The sequence below is a fragment of the Rhinopithecus roxellana genome, chromosome 17 (genome assembly GCF_007565055.1).
Source record: "Rhinopithecus roxellana isolate Shanxi Qingling chromosome 17, ASM756505v1, whole genome shotgun sequence".
Lineage (NCBI taxonomy): Eukaryota > Metazoa > Chordata > Mammalia > Primates > Cercopithecidae > Rhinopithecus > Rhinopithecus roxellana.
Window position 1 is genome coordinate 53,414,484 of NC_044565.1, and position 22,513 is coordinate 53,436,996.

General features: G+C 47.2%; 1 protein-coding gene across 5 annotated transcripts in view; it reads right to left on the bottom strand.

The window, feature by feature from the left end:
- Positions 1–22,513, bottom strand: part of TRAPPC12 (trafficking protein particle complex 12) — a 120,461-nt gene that overhangs the window by 67,536 nt on the left and 30,412 nt on the right. For all 5 annotated transcript variants that reach the window (XM_030921516.1, XM_010357906.2, XM_010357905.2 and 2 more), the window contains exons 4-5: positions 9,268–9,381; positions 6,652–6,790 (exon numbers count right to left, since the gene is read on the bottom strand). In XM_030921516.1, the coding sequence (XP_030777376.1) occupies positions 6,652–6,790; positions 9,268–9,381 (253 nt within the window). The remainder of the gene's footprint in view (positions 1–6,651; positions 6,791–9,267; positions 9,382–22,513) is intronic.

A 22,513-nucleotide genomic window follows, 5' to 3' on the forward strand; every position in this document is an offset into this window, starting at 1 on the left:
GGTCCCAGCAACAGTGTGCAGAGCTCCTCCCATACCCAGGGGACGGTCCCAGCAACAGCGTGCAGAGCTCCTCCACACCCAGCCGACGGTCCCAGCAACAGTGTGCACAGCTCCTCCACACCCAGCGGACTGTCCCAGCAACAGTGTGCAGAGCTCCTCCACACCCAGCCGACGGTCCCAGCAACAGCGTGCACAGCTCCTCCACACCCAGCCGATGGTCCCAGCAAGTGTGCACAGCTCCTCCACACCCAGCAGACTGTCCCAGCAACAGTGTGCAGAGCTCCTCCACACCCAGCCGACGGTCCCAGCAACAGTGTGCACAGCTCCTCCCATACCCAGCGGACAGTCCCAGCAACAGTGTGTAGAGCTCCTCCACACCCAGCAGACTGTCCCAGCAACAGTGTGCAGAACTCCTCGACACCCAGCGGACGGTCCCAGCAACAGTGTGCAGAGCTCCTCCACACCCAGCGGACTGTCCCAGCAACAGCGTGCAGAGCTCCCTTAGGAAACGTTCTGGAAAGCTGTCTGATAAATGTCTTTACTTGTCTCAGCCTACTTGGGAATGACAAAGGCATGATTTCTTTGCATTTATTATTCCTGATATAACAGTATGTGGAATCAAGAAGATACTCCTAAAATGTGTTATGTTGCAAACAAAAAAGGTTATGTTTGTATTTTTAAATTAGAATTTTTTTTTCAGGGTTGCAAATAGTATTTCCCAGAATGGGAGAAGATATTAACAGATGAAGGATTAAATACCTACTATATAGAATGAACCTCAAGCAATTAATAACAAAGATAACCCAATAGAAATACAGGCCAAGATTATGAAAGAGTGAGTCACCAAGGAGGAAACCCCGACAAAGGACACATAATTCAGCAGAAAGACGTCAGTTGCGACAGGAGGTAGAATTTTAGACTCACTGGTGAAAGTTTGACAATCTTTACCTATACAAGAGTGGAGGGACAGAAACTGACAGGCTGTGGCTGGGAGTGGAAATTAGCATGGCCACTTTCACATATGCCACTTTAAATGTACACCTCGAACTCCACATGTACAACGGGAAATGTACAAAGATGTCCGTAACCCCACTGCTCATCACAGCCAAGAGCTGGAAAGATCCTAACTGTTCATCTTTATGGATACGGGTACAGATGGATATGAACAATGGAGAGTGGGGAAAAAAAAAAAAGCAAATGAAGAATGATGTGCACATGATGTATATTTACAAAGCTTATAAGACAATACTCTCTCTCTGTATACATATATTTCTCTGTGTGTATGTATATGTGTGTGTATGAAGCAAATATGTAAAAACATGATCTGGAAGGCTATACAATACACCACGACTGTGACTGCTTCTGGGAGGGACTGAACTGGGAAGGAGGTTCACAGGCTGTATCAGCAATGGGTGATTTCATTTGTTACAAAAAAGGTCTAAGGCAAATATGAAAAAAATTTGTTAATTGTCTGAGTATTTAATATTTGCAGTTAAATAAATATCAATTTTTGTTAAGCAAAGAGTGGATTCAACCAGATCCCAAAACAGTTTCTCATAAGGTACAGAAGTAGTGGGTTAGAATAAAAGTAAATACCTTTTATTAAAAAGCTATTAGAACAGAAAAAAAAGTAAAGTAAAAGTAAACAGTAAATAGACGTGGGCAACACAGAAAAATCAAATACCTGAATTTGCACAAATCCATCTGGAAACAACAGTGACATCTTGTGCAATGAAAGAGTACTCTACCTCAACTCTCTGAAGAATTCACGGATAGGGAACTTCTATTTCAAAATCAGAGAAATATGAACAGGACAGGCAACTTGAAGATATATTTATCTTTTTCTCTGTCCCTGGAGATGCATGATACAGGGTATCACTATGCAAGTGAAGTTCAGTTTTCAGCGATAAGACAGTGGCTATGAGCAAGTTTTCTGCACACTATTTTTATTCTTCTTGTTTTGACATCTTCTACCAGTATGACCAACACCGATCCTCTGAATTTCCTGAAGCCGCATGACAATTCTAGACAGAAGAGCTCAGTTGCCAAGTTATGTGTGAAGTCTCAGGGAACGAAAGCCACACAGTCTTTAAGTGTGTCCTGCAGGGACACAGAGGACTTCCAGTGAATGAAAAGATGTGGACAATCTGCTCACAACCCCCAGCCAGTTGGCTTCTGAACACAAATCTGAGCTTTCAATGACTGCCCCACAACCCACGAAATGAACTCCGACAAAAGGCTTGATGCAAGCAGCTTCCACTCCACCACCTGCGGCCTGGGTTCTGGGATGGATGAGGCTGGGCCCTGGGTTCTGGGGATGGGCGTAGGGTCTGAGAGGGCAAGAAGCAATGAATGCAGTAGAAGAGGAACAGAGGAAAAGGGGGTGGAGATTGAGGAGCAAGAAAGGAAGATGAAGAGAGGACACCCAGGTCAGAGTCAGTGCTATCTGGGCTTCTTGTGGTTTTGGGGGTCCCACCCAGAACCACACAGTCCTCAGCTCCGGGGGCGGGGCTGGGTTGGCCTCATGACTGTAGTCCTCAGGATTCTTCCCGTGTGCAGGAGGGAGCGTCCAAACAACCAAGTGAAAGACAGCACTAGGGTCAGAATCGGGGCTGGGCTTTGGGGGTGGCTGAAAGCAACTGACTGAAATTGCGAGATGTGACATATAAATACATCAACCATAATACTGTTCCCTTCTTGGATGAATTTTTTTAAAAAAACCTTCATGATTTTTACACATGATTCATTACATGTCTTGTTATGAATATTCTGAATGGGCAAAAATTACACCCAATATTTACATGAAATATATTAAAGCTCATTCATAAAAGTTGTTTTTATAATTATAGCCTCCTTTTAAAGCACATTTTAACAACTTGCTTTGCTTATATATTGCAAGCTAAAATGAAGTGAATGAATCAAAATCTTACATTTATGCTTTGTTACACCACAAAATGGGAAGAAAAATTGGTAAACATCCAGCATATTATTGAGGATGAATGTTAATACACTTTGGCTAAAATATATGTATGATTTATGTCTATTTCATAATTTAAATTAGCTGCTTAATGATGCGTAGCTGCTATCTTCTCTTTATCCATTTACCAATGCAATTTAATTTCAGGAAGAATCAAAGCATGTTTTCTAGACTTGACTGAACATCCTTAGGAAAAAATGTCCTCAAAATGAGGAGGAAAGATGACAGGTAGTTCTCTAACTAAATCCACAGATTTTGATTCTTTATCTTAAATGGCACTCAGTGTCATTTCCATCAACATCCTCTCCTTAGAGATGGGTAAACCGTGCCACGGAGTCTTAGCACGCTGTAAAATAGGATGTGCAAGGTGAGGCTGGGCCTTCCTGAATGACCAGCGGTAAAGGTTAGAGACCAGTGGGAGCCAGAGCTTTTTTTTTTTTTTTTTTTTTTTTTTTTTTTTTTGTGAGACAAGAGTCTTACTCTGTCACTCAGGCTGGAGTGCAGTGGTCTGATCTTGGCTCACGACAACCTCCGCCTCCTGGGTTGAAGAGATTCTCGTGTATCAGCCTCCTGAGTAGCTGGTATGACAGGTGTGCACCACCATGTCCGGCTAATTTTTTGTATTTTTAGTAGAGACGGGGTTTCACCATTTTGGCCAGGCTGGTCTCGAACTTCTGGCCTCAAGAGATCTTGAGATCTTCACGGCCTTCCAAAGTGCTGGGATTACAGGCATTAGCCACTGTGCCCAGCCGAGCTGGCGATGTTTATTTGGTCATCATAGGAACTATCTGCCTCTCAGTCACACTCATTCTTAAACACCTGTCATACATTCAGAAGCAGGTGATGTAAGAGGAGTCATTCTGAATCTAAAATTCACACGGACCTCAGTAGGAAAGGAAACCAGAGCACTTGGTGCAGCTCTGTCCTTCAGGGTATCTGGTGGTTTCAATTAAGGCCTGTGTGCTCAAGGCCCTGAGTTTTCTGTTAGCAGCAGACAAAATGCCTAAAATCAGCTGTCAAGTCCCAGTCCCAGTCCCCAGCCCTGGCAGAGTCCCACAGACCTGGGTCCAGCCCTGTCCTGGGACTATGAACGACGTGGGAAGGGCGGGTTGGAGGAGAGGCTCAGGCTGCAGTCAGGCAGAGGGGGAAGGAATGGTTTTATTTATGCTGGGGGAAAACAAAGCTAATCCTTATACGAAATAGGAAAGCAGCCGTTTCTTGACTATGATAGCTACCAGGCCTAATTGATTAAATAGAAACACCCTCAAACTTCCCCAATTAACAATGCCTTTAACCTTCCCACCTTTTCTTCACAACCTACCAAGTGACAGCCTCCCCATTCTTTCTGGGCTGGAAATTTGGTCTTACATGGAAAGGATGACCCTCAAATTGGTGACGAAGTGGAGACAAGAAAGGGACATGACAGAATCAGGGAGCCCAGTTAATTTACAAGGTAGAACAGTATCCCTTGAACAACCAGCAATGGTTGTATCTCTCCAAACTCGTGGGTGGATGAGGGAACCACCTACAAGCAGACTGGACGTAACTTTGGGAGGGACGTAGATATGAGACGTACTCCTGGGAAGAGGGGACAGATAAAGCCCTGCTCCTCCAGGACAGCGCTCATGACCACCGGGCAGCTTCCTGGCTGGAGTTTGGGAGAAGACCTCAGGGAAGAAGTCAAGACATCTTTATCCAACTCATGGCCGCAAAAGCCAGACTCCTGGGGACAGAGGCCTGCTTGGCCAGCAACATCAGTGAGGGTCCTTCAGCAAGTTCCTGAGACCCTCTGGCCCCACTTCCTCCACCTGTTGGCCACGCCATGGCAGACAGAGCTCCTGAACACGCACCATCAAGCGGTCCTGGCTCTGGTCTGTTCCTCCTGGTCATGTGGAAGGCTAGCAGGACTGGACAGGCCAGTGGGTGGGCAGGAAGTGTCGCACTTTAAGGACTGGCATCTGCGTCCCTGGATGGCACAGAGTCCTACGTCCGAGAGCGACAGTGGTGTTGCTGGTCCTTCCGCACTCTGTGGCTACCTAGATTGGCTGGTTCACTTCCATGAAATCAAGCCAGCCCCATCAAGACAATCTCTCTGATGTATGCCCTATCTTAGTTATTAGAAGTTACCCTTTCCATTTTTTTCTTTTCTACAAGGGGCAAATTCCCTTAGTCAGAAGGAATAAACAATTTTAATACCAGTGAGACTAAAGGCCAAACAATACTTTATACTGAAAATGATAAAAACCTCCATCAATTCCAGGATAACTCAGAGTAATATGGACCAATTCCCGCCTGTCCTACCTGGAGGAAGGTAAAGATGATAAAGGAGAGAGCATGGGGAATAAAGAAAGCCGGCGTCTGCATTCGCTCCTATGCCCCTCCAAAGAAACAGAGCTGAGTTTTAAGCAAAAAACAACACACAAAGAAGATGAAAGATCTGTTTTTACTTCTAGCCTTTTGAGTTCATCTATTTACTTACTAGTATCAACCAAGTTAAATAGAATGTGTATTTAAATTTTCTGAGCCTTCTACAGGAATGATTGTTTCATTATTCATCAGGCCTTTGCATCTCTTGTACTGCCGGTTTTAAATATTTTCTACCTCCGATCAGGCTCTGCATTTCCTGACACCTAGGACCATTCTCTGTAGCTCCACTGCCACAGCCAACAAATGCTGACAATCGAGCCTGCAAAACGCGGCAGTGTGAGACTTTCCCGTGTCACTGATACATTCAGAAGAGAGAAAGAAAACCAGCAAATACAGTTGGTACTAGATAGCAGCCACTATTCCAAGCAACTTACACATGACATCATTTAATCTTCAGGACAATCCAGGAAGCAAGCAGGATTGGCATATCGGTCTTACCGAAAAGGACACTGCGGCACAGAGATGTCAGATAACTCCCCCAAGGCTACACGAGTCAATGGGGGTACCAGGATGTAACTGGGGATGCCTGACAACAGGGCCTGGGCTTTCAACAGCTGCTCACACTGCCCTCATGAGACATCCTGCCGGGACTGTTTTCTATTTAAGAACATATGAGGGGCTTCAAACATATTTATAAGGTTCTCCACCAAGAGACGCACATTGCACAAGGCTCCCAGTGCTGCCGAAGGCTCTCCGTAACCCGTCTTCTCCCTTCCCAACTGTTGATTTCCTGTCACTCTCCTGCTATAGCCTAGTGTTTTCCAAACCATGGTCGTGATTGTGACCCAAAGGGTGAGTCACAACCAGATTTTTAAAATAAATTAAATAAGAATAGAGACGAATGGAAAATGCCGCGGCGTGTGCCACATGGCACGGACACATTTGGTTTCACTGCTCTGCTTCTCTGTGCATCAGGTCCCGAGATGGGACGGTTCTTCCCTGTGGAGCACAGCTCAGACGCCTACCACCCGGGCCCTGCACCAAATCATGCTGCCTTGACACAGCAGGTGCTAGATACACGGCTGCTAAATGTACAAACAGACACACCAGGGAGCACCTCCAGGTCAGTGTTTCGGTAAATCTGAGTGGGAGCATTCTGTAAGTCAAGGCTTGTTGCTAGGTACTTATCTGATTTTTTTCAAGACTGGATAAATAAGGAAAACTGAGGCTACCAAACTATGTATGAATCAAAGCAAACCAGAGCAAAACACATACAAATGTACAAATATTAAATACCATGGCCTTACCCCTGCGCCCAGGGTACACGTGTGGGTAGTACTCGTAATAAAGATCTGGCTGATCAAGATTTCCAAAGGGTTCAAATTCCATCTCAGCATTCTGGAAAAGGCCCAACTTCACTAGTAGTGCCAGCCTCACAAACCAGAGCTAAAAACAAAATACAATGGAAACAATAGGTTATCTATATATATCCAGTTCAGAAATTGCTATTCCTTATGAAGTTGGTGTTAGAGATTAATTTCTCATATATTATAATAAGGGCGAACCTAACTTCCTATCTTTGCATATTTACACAATCGTGTTTAAAAAAGCAGAATATGGTCACTCTGCGAGGTGAGGTCATGAAAAATAAAATCCGACATTTGAAACATGCTGAATATTTAATTCTGAGATATCACTCACGCCTGCAGTTCCAGCTACTCGGGAGGCTGAGGTAGGAGGATTGCTTGAGCCCAGGAGTTTGAGTACAGCCTGGACAACATAGCAAGACCCTGTCTCTAAAAAAAAAAATTACTATTGAGCTTAATAACAATGTGAATAATTTTACGTAACTGTTTACTCTTAATAAGTAAACACTGCTTACCGAGCAGGTGTGTGTGCAAAGCACTGTGCTAGGTGTCATGAAGCTGGAAAGGCACCAAAGGAATGCGCCGCCTAGTGGAGGGCGGGGGAATGACGGCGGGAACGGGAGCAGGAAGGAGCGGACGCGCGGGGATGGGTTGTGTTTGAGGGCAGCTCTCAGGGCTGCGGAATTTCAAGGGGCCACAGGCTCGTTCAGGGAACGTAAGGACAAAGGCACAGAGTGGACAAAACACGACGTACGAGAGAACAGTGTGCTCTGGCAGCATCTGGGGTACATTCAGGAAAACGGTGGGAATTTGCATCAGAGAGCTGCACAGCCAGAGACTGGGGATTAAAAGGGGAACCTAATGTGATCTGACTTTACTGATGAGAAGAGTGAATTTCACTAAGTGTCCGCTGAGGGATGGATGGATAAAGGAACGTGGCACTACACACAGTGGAATACCACTCAGCTTTCATGGAGGGAATCCCATTGTTCGTGATGTGGATGAGCCTGGAGGACATGACGTTAGATGAAACAAGCCAAGCACAGAAAGACAAACAGCGCATGACCTCGCTTACACACGGAATCTGAGCACACTGGGCTCACAGAAGCAGAGTAGACGGTGGGTGCCGGGGCTGGGCAGCGGAGGTTTGAGAGATGTTAGTCAAAGGACACAAAATTCAGTCAGACAGGAGGAATAAGCTCAAGAGATCTATTGCAGACACGGTGACCACAGTTACAAACAACGTATACTAAAAATTGCTAAGACAGATTTTCAGTGTTCTCATTACACACACACACACACACACACACACACACACACACACACACACACACACGAGAAGATGAAATTTCGCATGGTAGGCAATGGGAAACTATCCAGCTCTTGACTAGCTCCGTTTCAGACCTAGTTGGAAAGGAGGGTGGTTCACCCTCTTTAGGCAGCCTGGTGGTCCCTGGCTCCCAGGAGGTCACCATATTGGTCTTGAGCTAGTGCCAACACGTGATCGGCAAAGTGCACTACGGCCCAGAACTCCTGGGCCCAAGTGACCCTCCTGCCTCAGTCTCCCCAGTAGCTGGGACTACAGTCATGTGCCACTGTGCCGGGCAGTTTTTAAGCAGGAAAGTGAGATGATCAGAAGTGTGCTTTAAGAGTTTTTTTGGAGGTAGTTTATGGAATGAATGTGAATAAAGAAACTTGAACTAAGTTCACATAGGAGGCTAAAGCAACACTGCAATGAGAATTTGAACTGCGGGTGGTGATGGGTTGGAGAGAAATGATAGAAAAACAGCCTAGGATTTGGCAAACCAGTGGACGGACAGGTGATGGGGGGAAAGCGGCTCTTCTTGTCAGGTCTTGCGGGAAGAGGAAGAAGGAGAAGCAGCCTGCTAGAAATAGCTAAGCTGTCAGGGCTCCCCAGAGCTGCTCCTTTCCAAAGCTCATCACAGTTCTGAAGGATCTGGTGATCTGTTTAGTCCCGGAGGATTCCCATGTAAGCTAGAAGAACAGTTGAAAAACTCCCCAGGGAAAGGTAAGAATTTATCAACGTTTGCAGCTGTTCCTTCTTCTCAGATGAGTTTCCTTTTGTTCACAAGTCTATTTTGTGCATTTCCTTTTCTTTTTTTTTTTAAATTTCAGAGCAAGTGATATGCCAGGAGGAGCAAACCCATGGCACATGGACTCTCCGTCCTTGGGGTAGACAGAACCAACTGCTCCTGTCACTGTTTCCTACTGGGCCCAGACACACCCCAGATCCCCGCACAGGTCAGCTGCTGCTGCCAGTCGTGAGGCGAACCTGCCTGCTGACCCAAAGCCATGCTGGTCCCACCATGAGACCGAGTGTGGGCACCTGTGAGCATGCTTCTGGGGCGCACAGGCGTCCTGATGGGCCAAAGTGAGGATTCCAGTGCCCCAGTATAGTATATACATAATTAGGAGATAAAGAAGCAGGATATGAAAATATACTTTTTGTTACTGGCATGAAAGGCCATGGTCCTGTCCATGTCCCCAAACTGTGATGAGCCAGGTTAAACTACAGCCCCTGAAAGGTGTTCTCACCTGCAGTGAATCTGTCGTGTGGCTGGTGGGCAGCCCGCTCTTGCCGTAGCCCTGGCCGTGGGCTGTGAGGAGACGTCCGCACAGGTCCACTGCTGCCCTCCAGTTTCTGCAGCTCTGCAAGACATGGCAGAACATGTGACCAAACACACATGCAAGGCATGGTGGAATCCATGACCCAAACGCATAGCCTCTGGCTACAGCTGCTCACCTTGCTGGAAGCAGCGTCAGCCAGCCATTAGTAATCATGACAAGGTCAGTGTGCTGGCAGCACAGAGGGGAATGCCATTTATCAACGCTGCACGTGTAATTAGGCAATAAGAGAGCCAAGCGTGAGATACAGTTCGCGCTGATCAAATCATAAAAACAGTAACATTTAGCAACTGATAGAACATCGGGAAGAGGCTTTTAATTGGAAAGCTCCGCATATCTCTCAATCTATACGACTGGCTTCCTTTTTAGCAGGATTGTCTTGAGATTTGTCAATTTAAAATCAATAAGGAAATTTTATGCTATGTGTTGGACATATGTATTTGTATCTGTAAGATCTGCATGTGACTATAAAATAAGTGGCTTTATATGTTCATAATTCTAATTTATCAATATGAAAAAATCAATGAACTATGTGAACACAACATGTTCCAGGCCCATGTGGCAATGCACGGCATACTTTCACATCGCGTAACGTTACGGCTTCAACACAGAAAGGCTGGCTGGTACCGACACACTGGCTGATTCGTATAGACTTCTGTGTTCATCTTTGCCCTTGTGCAATACAGAAAGGATGGCCGTTAGGCAAATGAATGGGAAAAGAAGGTCGGAATGTTTAAACCTTTTCAGAAGCTAAAAGTGGATGCTCACTCTGTCTTTTCTCAAGGTAATGGGCACTATCTTTGAATACTGTAGATGTCCTCATTTCTGCAGCCAGTCAATAAACATGCTTTAAGTACCTCCTGCCTGACAGAGACTGCCAGGCTGGCGGGGAGGTTAGTGAGCGAGCACTCATTAGTGGATGATCCAGCAAGGGAGACAGACAATTAAACAATATGTTTCTCAAGAATTAGCTAAATGATTTTGTGTGCGTGCCAAGCACTTCTCTGACAAGAAGTTTAGGAGTTTACATATTTTAAAAATGTGTGGTAGAGCCTGCCACACACTTCTGTGTACTAGCTCACACACGCACTGCTCCCTCTCCACACCTCCTGCACTCCACGCCCGGACACAGAGAACTCAGGGCCTGCTCACGAAGCGCCTAGGAGGGAAATGAGTCTCAGCTTTGCACTACAGTTGTTCTGCAGTCCTTTATTTGGGCTTCCTCAGGTGGGAGCTAACGACCTGCTCTAATTCCAGCTGCAGTGGGGGCGGGGGGGCTGTGTTGCAGGCAGGAGAGTGGGGCTTGTGTCTTCCGGGGCTCTGACATGTGGCCTCACACTCACACTGCAGGCTCAGCAATGGCTGAGTTTACAGAGCTGAGGTCATCTGTCCCACCTTACAGATGTGACAATTAAATAAGATATATGGAAGTGCTGAACACAATGCCAGGCAGGAGGGAGGCATTAAAAATGTGAACGATGCTGTTAAAAATTCCCAAACCGTTTCTACATCAATCCAGAGTTGGCGTGTGCGTGCCCAGTGAAACTCTATGTGTGAGGGAAGGAACCGGTGCTGGGCCCGGAGCTTCAGACAGGCCAGGCTCTGAGTGAGCAGCCGGGGGACGGGCCAGGCTCTGAGTGAGCAGCCGGGGGACCTGGTGCTGCAGACATCTCAGTTTCCTCCAGGTCTTCTCAGGGCTTGATAGTTCGTTTTTAAAAAATGCTGAACATTCTACTGTCCAGATTACCAGTTTGTTTACCCACTGGCCTACGGAAGGACCTCTTGGTTGCCTCTAGTTTTTGGCAACTATGGATAAAGCTGGCATCCACATCTTTGGGCAGATTCTTGTGTGGATACAAGCATTCGGCACAACGGGGTGAGATGTCCAGGAGCGGAGTGCAGTCACCGGAGTGCTGGGTTGTATGTAAGAGTGCGTTTAGTGTTGCAGGAGTCACCAAGCTGTCCTCCTAAGTGGCCGCGCCACCTTGCCTTCCCCAGCAGCGCGGGGTCCTGCGGTTGCACATCCCACGGCACTTGGTGGTGTCCGCGCTCTGTTTTTCAGCCACTCCAACTGGCATGCGTTTCACTGTCTGGTGAACTTTCCACTGTTCTCTCACAGTTTTTCCTTTCACTGTACCTGCCACAGCCTGACAGTGAGTACCGGCCTCCATGGCACCAACCAGCGAGCTGCAAATATTAGCAAGACAACTCAGATTTCTTAAAATATATCTTGTAGCCTTTTTTTTTTTTTTTGGAAAGGAGGAGACCAGAGCATACATCGTGCAGTTGGAGTCTGGTTTCCTTCACTAGCTGGTGCGTAGCCACTGGACCCAGTCAGAGAACCACTGATCGATGGTGAAGATGAAATCGGTGCCACGTTCCCCCAAACCATCCACACTACAGCAAGTAATACAGGATTTCTGTGTTCTGGTTGACAGTTCAGAAATATTTTTAGATTGGTTAAGATAATTTACTAAAACAATCTCCAAATGCCTTCTCTAGTCTAAATTCAATGCAATAATCACTTTATATAATACAAATGGCTCTGTATATTCTCTTTGAATTGCAAATGTGAACGAGTGAGAGGGAAAGAGATTGTGCCAAGTCTGAACCAGTTCTATATATGCATCTAGGCAGACTCTGTATCCAGGGGCAACTAATAACTGCTCCCTTCCCGGTTCCCTACGCCTAAGGATCTGGCCTGTCCTGCTAGAGAGGCTGAGGCCCTCTTCCCTCAGGACACGCCCTATGGTGAGGACGGGCAGGAGTTAATCAGGGAGGAGGGGGGCAGAGACCCTCGAAGAGGACAGAATGTGTGCAAAGCCTGGCGAGAGCAGGCACTGGGGGGCACAGGGAGCAGAGGGCAGGGTGCAGGGCCCGAGGGGATGCAGTAAGGACCAGGTGGCCGGAGGCAGGAGGTGGAGGAGGGGCCGAGCAGGTGAGGATGAGGGGAGGCTGGGGAAGCAGGTGAGCATGGGTGGCACAGGAGGGGAGGCAGAGGAGGGTCGGGTGTGCTGGCCTTTACAGGCTTCCAAGAGCACAGGCCACAGCATCTGAAGGCCGCAGTCTCCCTGCACTGATGGGGTGAACTTAAGGCGTCTGTGTAGATGTGAGTAAAGCTATGAAGAGGATGTTCCAGCAGCCGGGCCTGGTGCTGGCAATCTGTGCACATCCTGTGGACGCCCCCCACCCCCTACTGCCTGAGTTGGTGGGCAGAGCTCACAGGAGCCCAGAGGCCTGCCTCCTGTGCACCTGCACAGTGAGAAGGTTCTGTGCTACCATGGAAGAGCTAGGCATGCACAGCAGAGCTCAGTAGCTGGACAGATACCGTATGGCCAGGAAGTCTACAACGTTCACTCTATGGCCTTTTACAGAAAATGCTGGCGGATCCCAAGTCTAGGCCCCTCGTGGCTCAGTAGTTCATTTCTGTCGACTTCAAGGATGACTGTGGGCTGACTTTAGCCCGCAAGTGGCTTGTGACTGATACCCGAGGATGAGGCACAGGAATGGAGAGGCTCCTACAGTCACGTGACAGAGAACTTTACGGGTACGGCATGCCATGATAACAAAGCAGGGGCCTGCATTTGGCATGTTTTTCCATTTCATTCTTTCATGACTGATTACTGTGAATTTCAGTTATTATTTATATTGATGGTGCAGAGTGGCAGAAGCAGGTGAGTATTTGTCCAGAGGGTCAGCGAGCAGACGTCGCCAAGAGGCAGCCCACAGAGGAACTCAACATCCGGCAGGTTCCAGATAAAGCCATTAGCAGCTTTGTTGAGAGCTGGTTGGACTGGAATCAGACGAGAATGAGATTTGTGGAAAGGCCGGGCGTGGTGGCTCACGCCTGTAACCCTAGCACACCGGCAGGCTGAGTCAGGCAGACTGCTTGAGCTTAGGAGCTCAAGAAGGGCAACGTGGTGAAACCCTGTCTCTATAAAACAAAAATGAGCTGCGTGTGGTGGCATCTGTAGTCCCAGCTACCTGGGAGGCTGCGGTAGAAGGATCATCTGAGCCCAGGAGGCTGAGATTGCAGTGACCTGAAATCATGACACTGTACTCTAGGCCGGCGGCAAGACTGAGACCCTGTCTTAAAAAAAACAATAATAAAAATATCTGTGGAAACTAAGAAGAGGGAAGCAGAGAGGTGGGCAGCTGTAGGAACCTCTAGGGAAGTCGGCATGACCGGGGTGCCAGGGGAGGAAAGGCCGACACTGGCCGCAGAAGGTGAGACACTCCGTGTCTGTGTTTAAACAAGTGCCTGAGCGTGTAAAAACACAGAGGAGGAGGCTGTAGCTGGAGAACAGCTGATTACACATTAAGAAGAAAGGATGACTCATGGCTCAAGGTTCCAGGCGTCAGGGCATGCGGGCCGAGGGCCGTCGGCGGGGAGGACAAGTCTGCCCGCCGACCTCAGCAGGTGTGTGTCCAGGACTAGGGATGTGAGGTACTACCAGAACTCTGTTTTGGCTCCAAAGCTGGGGGAACGTCACTCATCTTTAAAAGTGAGGAGGAAGGGGAGGGGTGGGAGGCTTGAGAGGGGTAGAGACAGTCTAAAAGGGCAGTGGGAGAGACCAGAGCAACCTGGCAGGAAGGCCCTGCAGTGCTGATGATCCACTTGATGCTGCCAAGCGTCACTGCAGATGCTTGAATGTGAGAAATCCTCCCGCAGCCTCAGCTGCTGGGTGTCCATGCAGAGGAAGCTGGAGGCTGAACCTGTCAAGAGCGCAGGTATCTGAGATGTGTGCAGTGGAAGAATGAAGGAGCAGGCATTCTGGGATTTGGGAAAGGCATGTGTGAGATGTGGATCATGGAAACCACGCTGGGTAGAGAAGGAAGTGAAGTAATGAGGTGCATAGGCACAGTCAGCGAGCAGATCGGTAAGCCATGGCGTGCAGGAAGGCAGAAGAACCACAGGTGGGTGTGGATGCCACACTGACCAGCTGGCTGGCGGGAGAGGGCACTCAGGAAATGGCAGATGTGCCGCTGGAGCTGTGTAGGGTGTGGGTGATCATTAAGGCTCCAAGCGTGACCACGGGAGAAGTGGCCCCCACAAGAGCCAGAAGACGGCCTGGGAGAAGAACTGGGGAACAGAGGGGCCCCTGGACTGGCTGGGCCGCCCCTGCTGACCCTGGAGTTGCGGGGTGAAGGGAAGGGTCTGGGAGGAGGACTACCAGGTCACCGCTCCTCAGCCATTCTCAGCTACCTGACCCCAGCCAGGCTGCTGAACTGTGCCTTGGTACCTGGTAAGTAAAACGGATGTATTAATAGTTCTTCGTGATTCTAGTGAGGATTAACAGTTAATACAGGCGAAGTACTCAGAACCATGCTGGGAGCCTGGTGAGCGCGCAGGCAATGCCAGCTTTTCTCCCCAGGGCTCTGCAGCGCGGTACCTTCATAATCTCTCCGCATACGTCTTCCCTGCTGAACTGTTGGACCGTTAGCCCTGTAAATGCGTGGGCTGTTATTATTTTCAGTCATAACAACATTATAAAGTAGGCATTATTATGACTTTTTTTTTTGAGACAGGGCCTCGCTCTGTCATCCAGGCTGGAGTGCAGGGGTGCGACCACAGCTTGACCTCCTGGGCTCAAGTGATCCTCCCACCTCAGCCTCCGAGTAGCTGGGACTACAGGCATGTGTCACCGCACCCAGCTAATTTTTGTATTTTTTGTAGAGACGGGGTTTTCCCATGTTGCCCTGGCTTGTCCTGCACTTCTGGGCTGAAGTGAGCTACTTACCTTGGTCTCCCAGAGTGCTGGGATTACAGACACGAGCCACTGTGCCTGCCACTATGACAAATTTTTGTATTTTTAGTAGAGATGGGGTTTCGCCATGTTGGCCAGGCTGGTCTTGAGCTCCTGACCTCTGGTGATCTGCCTGCCTCAGCCTCCCAAAGTGCTAAGATTATAGGCGTAAGCCATCACGCCTGGCCAATGATCATTTTAAAAATCAGAAACTTAAGGTTTTAATTTTCGTGGAAAGGAGAACAAAGAAGGTAATGAATAAATATTGGCAAAATCTGCATTTCCTCATCCATTACTTAGCGGCCATTTACTGACTGCCTGCTGTGGGCCAGGCACTGTGCTAGGCTGGGGGCACACAAGGCCGATGAAGAGGGCCAGGTCCCAGAAGCCAGGGCAAGTTTCCAACATCAGGTCACAAAGGTGAGATTTCAGTTCCAGGCAAGAGAGGCAACTAGGTGCTTCTAAACAGAGAAATGCATTTTGAAATAAAATGTTTGGAAAATAAATCTAGCTGCAGTGTACAGACTGACTGGGGCAGTCTAAAGACCGTACATGGTCAGGCGCTGCATCACCCGGCAAGGCAGCAAGAGAGCAGCGAGCAGCCGGCGCCGGGCGGGTGTAGGCGGTGCCGTGGCTGCTCCCTAGAGGGTGAGAGAGACCCGGAAACAAACTAACCAATAACAGACTAACGTGGAAATCCAAGGGATAGCGCGAACCTGTCTCTACCCACTCAGGGCAGGCCGGACATGGAGATGCAGCAGGCAGATGAGCTGGGTTTTACAAAATGACAGAAGATACAAAAAATGACACGATGGTGGAACAGAAACGGGAAAGTGCCTGGTAAACGTGCAGATGGCAGGTTGCAGCTGAGGAGAGAAGACACCGGTTTGGGAGAAGCATGTGCCGGGGAGAGCTGACCCAGCGAGGGAGAAAGGCAGGCCCTCCCGAGAGGAGCGGGAGCAGCTACCACAGAGCATCTGCCCTGCAGCTGAGGAAGGCTGCCCAGGAGGGCACAGTGAAGGGGCAGGGGGAGGGCACAGTGAAGGGGTGGGGGCCCTGTGGTGCTTCTGCTCTTAGCTTCCAAGGACAGACCTGCCCAGCAGACACACAGGAAAGCTCACAGAATGCCCTTGATGTTTCGGGTAAGGGAATAAAGAAACCTACCTGGGGAAGGCACAGTGTGAATTCACAGTGTGAATGCCGGTGAGGCAAAGCCGTTACAAGACAGCTCTTAAGGCAGGCTGGGCTGGCGGAGCGGGCTTAGCTTGCTGTTCATATTGTCAACAGAAGCACCCAGTCACTCCCTCACTTAAGAAGCATCAACTGAGCACCTAAGAGGAAGTACGTCCTACATCAGACAACAGGAGTACAAAGATGAACTCGGTGTGACAGTCATACAGAACATACGGCTACCAAACAGTGCATCAACACAGACACAGATGCTCCGTCCATACCCATCGTAAGTTAGAAATACCATGAGTTGAAAATAAGTGGGCCGGGTGCGGTGGCTCATGCCTGTAATCCCAGCACTTTGGGAGGCTGAGGCAGGCGGATCACAAGGTCAGGAGATCGAGACCATCCTGGTTAACATGGTGAAACCCCGTCTCTACTAAAAATACAAAAAAATTAGCCAGGTGTGGTGGTGGGCACCTGTAGTCCCAGCTACTGGGAAGGCTGAGGCAGGAGAATGGCATGAACCCGGGAGGCGGAGCTTGCAGTGAGCCGAGATTGCACCACTGCACTCCAGCCTGGGCGACAGTGAGACTCTGTCTAAAAAAAAAAAAAAAGTAAATAAGTGAATGCAGGCCGGGCACGGTGGCTCAGCACTTTGAGAGGCCAAGCTGGGTGGATCACCTGAGGTCAGCAGTTGGAGAGCAGCGTGGCCAACATGGTGAAACCCCAGCTCCACCAAAAATACAAAACTTAGCCAGGTGTGGCGTGAGCACCTGTAATCCCAGCAACTTGGCAGGCTGAGGCAGGAGAATCACTTAAACCCAGGAGAGAGGTTGTAGTGAGTGGAGATCGCACCACTGCACTCCAGCCTGGGCCACAGAGCCAAACTCCATCTCGGAAAAAATAAAAAGAAAAGGAGTGAATGCACCACCTAGCCTACTGAATGTTCCAGCACAGCCCAGCCTACCTTAAACATGCTCACAACACTTACATTAGCCTACAGTTGGGAAAATCAGCCAACACAAAGCCTGCTTTATAAAGTGTTGGACATTTCATGTCGTTTCTTGAATTCACTGAGTGAGAAACAGAATGGCGTATGGGTGCTCACAGCGCAGTTCCCACCAAGTGGGGAGTGCTTTCGCACCATCAAAAAGTTGAAAAATCGTAAGTCAAACCACAGAAGTTGGGGACTCTACATACACACACATGTGTAAACACAAGCAGCAGACCCTCCATCTGCCGGGGAACGGGTCCAGGAGCCCCAGGATACCAGATCCATGACTGCTCAAGTCCTTGGTCGGTCCTCCGTATCTGCAGGTTCCACACATGTGGATTCAACCAACCACGGCTGAAAGGTTGCTGTGCATACCTCACCGTGTTTCCCATCTGTGGGCGGTGGAATTCGTGGATGCAGAACCTGTAGATATGAAGGCCCAGTGTATGTGATGTCCATATGAAACACATACACGCACACATATGTGTGTTTATGAAATACGGACACTCCAGCGTGGGAGACACCGAGACCGGTGGCACGGGGCAGGGAGTCTCACATGATGAACAAGAGCAATGCACGTGAACGAGGGGATGCCGTCCCTCACAGGGCAGAGGCACAAGCGGCACAGCTTGGACACACTTGACAGCTCTGTGAGGACACTGCTGGCACTGATGCCTGAGGATTCAGGAGGAAACGGGCCAACACATGGCAGAGCACGTTCAAGGCACTGCAGAGCGGGGACAGCTGGAGGATGAGGTCGGGGGATGGTGGGGGTGAGGCTGAGCTGAAGCTGGAGCTACAGGCTGGACCCCAGAGTGGCAGACCCCAGGGTGGCGGGCAGGAGGGGAGGACAAGAACCCGGGCGGCTTGGAGGGGAGAGAATGAATTCTAAGGACTAAATCCAGAGTGAAGCGACTGTTGCCAGGACCCCACTGCCATGCTTATCTGGATCACACGACGAAGTGAGATTTCTTTTGAGATCACACGTGTCTGGTTTGAGTGACTGGTTACGATGGGTACCGGCTGCCAAGTGGGTCACATTTCCCAAAACTGAATGAGCTGAATCTGCAGTCCTACGTGCTGATGGAAATATAATTAAATCACATATGCAACATACTATGTGCTAAAAATTAATTATATCCTTTGAAACCATTTAAATTTATGATAAAACATTTTAGATAGCTTAAAAATGTCTGAGGGGTACCTAGTTTTCTAATTCTTTGCGGGGTATCATGTGGATAAAAAGGATACTGAGCTGGCTTCGTGAACAAGGCACAAAGAAACAAGGCCTGAACTAGCACAGGAGCAGAGGGGCAGGGTGGAGGAGACAAACACTCATGTGAATTATTTAGGAGGTAAAAGTCTTGGATTCTGGCCAGGGCAAATGGGTACTACCGTAAGCTAATTGGGAGGACACAGCAGAAACAGCAGGCTAAGGTGGTGGGTGCTGGTGAGCTGGCTACATGCTGGTGAGATGATGACGCAAACTGACACCTTTTAAACACTCACAGTACTGTCAGGCAGGTTAGCTGCTTAAACAGAGTTAGCGAACACCCCTATCTACCACCGCATCCCCGTGCACAAAGTGGAATAACACAAACAGTAAAGTATGAAGTCAGCTGTGGACAGTGACACAGTGTTATTCTCAGACGCATCCTTGTCATCTCTTTTCAAAACACATACACTGTTTTGTATCCTTTACTCAAACTTTCTTATATCCTCAAATATTGTCTTGGGACATGATTTATAATGGCTGCATGAAATTCAATCACACACACGTACACATTATTTGTTAATTTGAACATGTGTCACCTTTTCAGAAACTATAAAACTGTTCACTAACCGAACACCATTCAACAAGAGCTGCTGGTGCTATGGAACTGGCTGAATGACACTCTACTCGTTTTATCTAAAAGCTCTTCATCAAGGGTCTCTGGGATGACAATGAGTAATGAAGATAATGAGATAATCCTCTGCAGCTACGATGACTAGCTGTCCCAGGATAAAAGAAACCAAGAACATATTCCCTTGAGTCCAAGGAGTCGACTTTTTGCCTATCACAAATAAAAGCAGTACCAACAGCAACAGAAAAACCAAAGAGTCCTAGATAAAGAGGAAATGCAGTGGTTAGACAAAGGAAACTGCCAGTTTTTATAAACAAAAGTTATAAACAGTTAAGAAGAGAAACTGTAAATAACGGTTAAGTTCTACCAGTAACCCGGAGTTGTCCTTTTGCACTAAAAGTGTTCAACTGTTTTCTTCTGGAAGCATCTTTGGGAGTGAAGACCACCATTTACTTTGAGTAACAAATGAACAGGATCTCTGTACGCGGTATATTTTCCTTCCTTTTGTGGTCATACAACTCCCATTTGTGTCCAATACTCACGGCTAAGTTGGGCCTTTTCAGGTTGTACTTATCAACTGATTTGCCTGGCTCTGTGTGAAAGGCATTCCAATTTCATCAAAGTTGTGAGCGTGCTGACTAGGTCGAAAGCAACAGAACAGGCCATGGGAAACACAATTATATCAACGATTCAGAACAGATGACGGCCCAGTCTTCAGCTGGCCACCCTGGAGTGGGAGATGACAGTGAGTCCGTTCTAGACGAAGGTGCGGCTGGCTGCTCGGTGTCGCCAAGCCCTCACACACCCCCGCTCCAGTCAGAGCTCACCTGCACTTGCTCATTGCAAGATGAGTACCCTGAAACCAACCTCAAACCTGACCTCTCTTTTTTTTTTTTTTGAGACGGAGTTTTGCTCTTGTTGCCTAGGCTGGAGTGCAATGGCACGATCTTGGCTCACTGCAACCTCCGCCACCTGGGTTCAAGCAATTCTCCCGCCTCAGTTTCCTGAGTAGCTGGGATTACAGGTGTCCACCACCATGCCCAGCACATTTTTGTATTTTTAGTAGAGACGGGGTTTCACCATGTTGGCCAGGCTAGTCTTAAACTCCTGACCTCAGGTGATCCACCCGCCTCGGCCTCCCCAAGTGCTGGGATTACAGGTGTGAACCACCATGCCCAACCTGAAACCTGATCTTAAAGGTGCCTTTCCTGCTCATGGTGAAACCCTCCTATTCTTAATTCCTATCTCTCCTTTAGCTCCTTGGGGCAGTGGCCTCATCTAATGCATTGCTTTTTAATTTCTAAAAGCATTTCTTTAGTGTGGCACTTGGCATGCACAAAAAATTGTGGAACAGACAGTAAATTCATAGCACTACAAGACCAATGCTTAACCATGCTAGTAATCAAATAAATGTAAATTATAATTTACTAGTGAGTTGATCTTCACTAGCAAAAAAAATAAAAAGCAAATGTCATTGTTAGCCTAAAAAATTAGATTTTTTTTTAAAAAAAGATACAAGTCAGGGTAGGCAAGGAGATGCTACAGCCGGTGCACTCAGGTGCTGCAGAAAACAATCTGGAACAACAATGGAAGTATTTATGAACAGACTTTGACCTCAGGATTCTCCTTCTAAAGAAATAATCACATCTGTAGAATTCTGTATAAGACAGTTCATCTTAAGATTATTTATAATAACTTCAGATTATGTGGCTATTAAAATGTTTTTAAAGACCCTTTAATATAGGGAAATGCTAAATATATATATAAAAAATAAAAGACATAAACTGATAGAAGCATATGAATTTCATGCATAGCATATATACACAAATATGTATATCCATCTTCATACATGTACACTATGTATAGTATATATACACACACACATACGTATAATACATACACTGAAATGTAAAAGGACAGTGGTTACATAAGCAATCTTTTTTTCAATTTTTCTTTTGTCTTTCAGATACAGGAACTTGCTATTTGTGAAGGCAGGAAAAAAAGAGTTTTGTGAATTAAAAAATAATGATGGATCAGCACTCATGCAGACAGGGCTTTGATGTCCTGGCCTGTCAGAAATCAACCGTGTGTGTGTCTACTTCTGTCCACGCAGTGATGCCCTCAGAGAGGATCGTCTCTACCCATCTCCGTACCTAGAACAGTGCTTGATATGCAGGAACCAAATTGATGCTGGTTAAAATAATACAACATTTTCACAACAAGTATGGAAGGTGTAAGTTACTACTAAGTACAGCAGCTAAAGCATAAGCAAAGTTTTTGGGTTTTTCTGAAAAATAAAAGGATTTTGATACAGTAGATACGGAATCTCCTGATGTTCAATTCTGTGATGCCATACAACGCCCAGTGAACTCAATTTGTTTTTTATTTTATTTGTTTCTGAGATGGAGTCTTGCTCTGTTGCCCAGGCTGAAGTGCAGTGGTGTGATCTCAGCTCACTGCAACCTCTGCCTCCTGGGTTCAAGCGATTCTCCTGCCTCAGCCTCCTGAGTAGCTGGGACTACAGGTGTGCACCACCACGCCTGGCTAATTTTTGTGTTTTTAGTAGAGACGGGGTTTCACCTTGTTGGCCAGGATGGTCTCAATCTCTTTACCTCATGATCCGCCTGCCTCGTCCTCCTGAAGTGCTAGGATTACAGGCTTGAGCCACTGCGCCCGGCCCTCAATTTGTTATCTATTTGATGGACCTCAGAGGCAACTAGAATTTGTGTGGGTACAAAAAAGTATAAACGGGAAAATCTGATTATGGATACTTATGTATGTTTTAAACAAGTAAGAAATATTTTACAGTAAGGGCTTCTGTCTCATTTTATACCCACTATGTATAGACACTCACCACCAATCATTTACACGTTTAATAAAATTATTTGCAAGGACTTTGCAAATATAAAGTACTCCATAAATGATTAAAAATAGTAAAACATATCATATAAAAAGCCTTCAGCTTTTGCCATGATTTCATATTCTAAGACTTGTTTTCTATGTCTCACACTAGATCACAACTATTAAAAATAAAGCAAACGCCTACCATCTTAATTATTCATTTCTTGGGGAAATGTAAATCTTTTAAAAAGTGGCTTCTTTCCTGACTGAAAATAGAAAGCAGAAATGTTTATGCTCTTGTTACAGTTTCTCCCAATATAATTTTCCCACAGATGACTGAATATGAAAGATTTACTTGGATAATTGCTGCTATTGATTAATTGTGTGCTATTAGAGTGAGCAATTTACTGGTTAATATCGATTGGTCTATAAACGACATGTAGTCCTATCTACAAACTTACACCAATCTGAGAGTCAATCTTCTAGGAGTCAGAACAACCCAATTCCCTGAGACAATAACACAAAAGAGTATGCGGCACACAGAGTCTGGGCAGCCC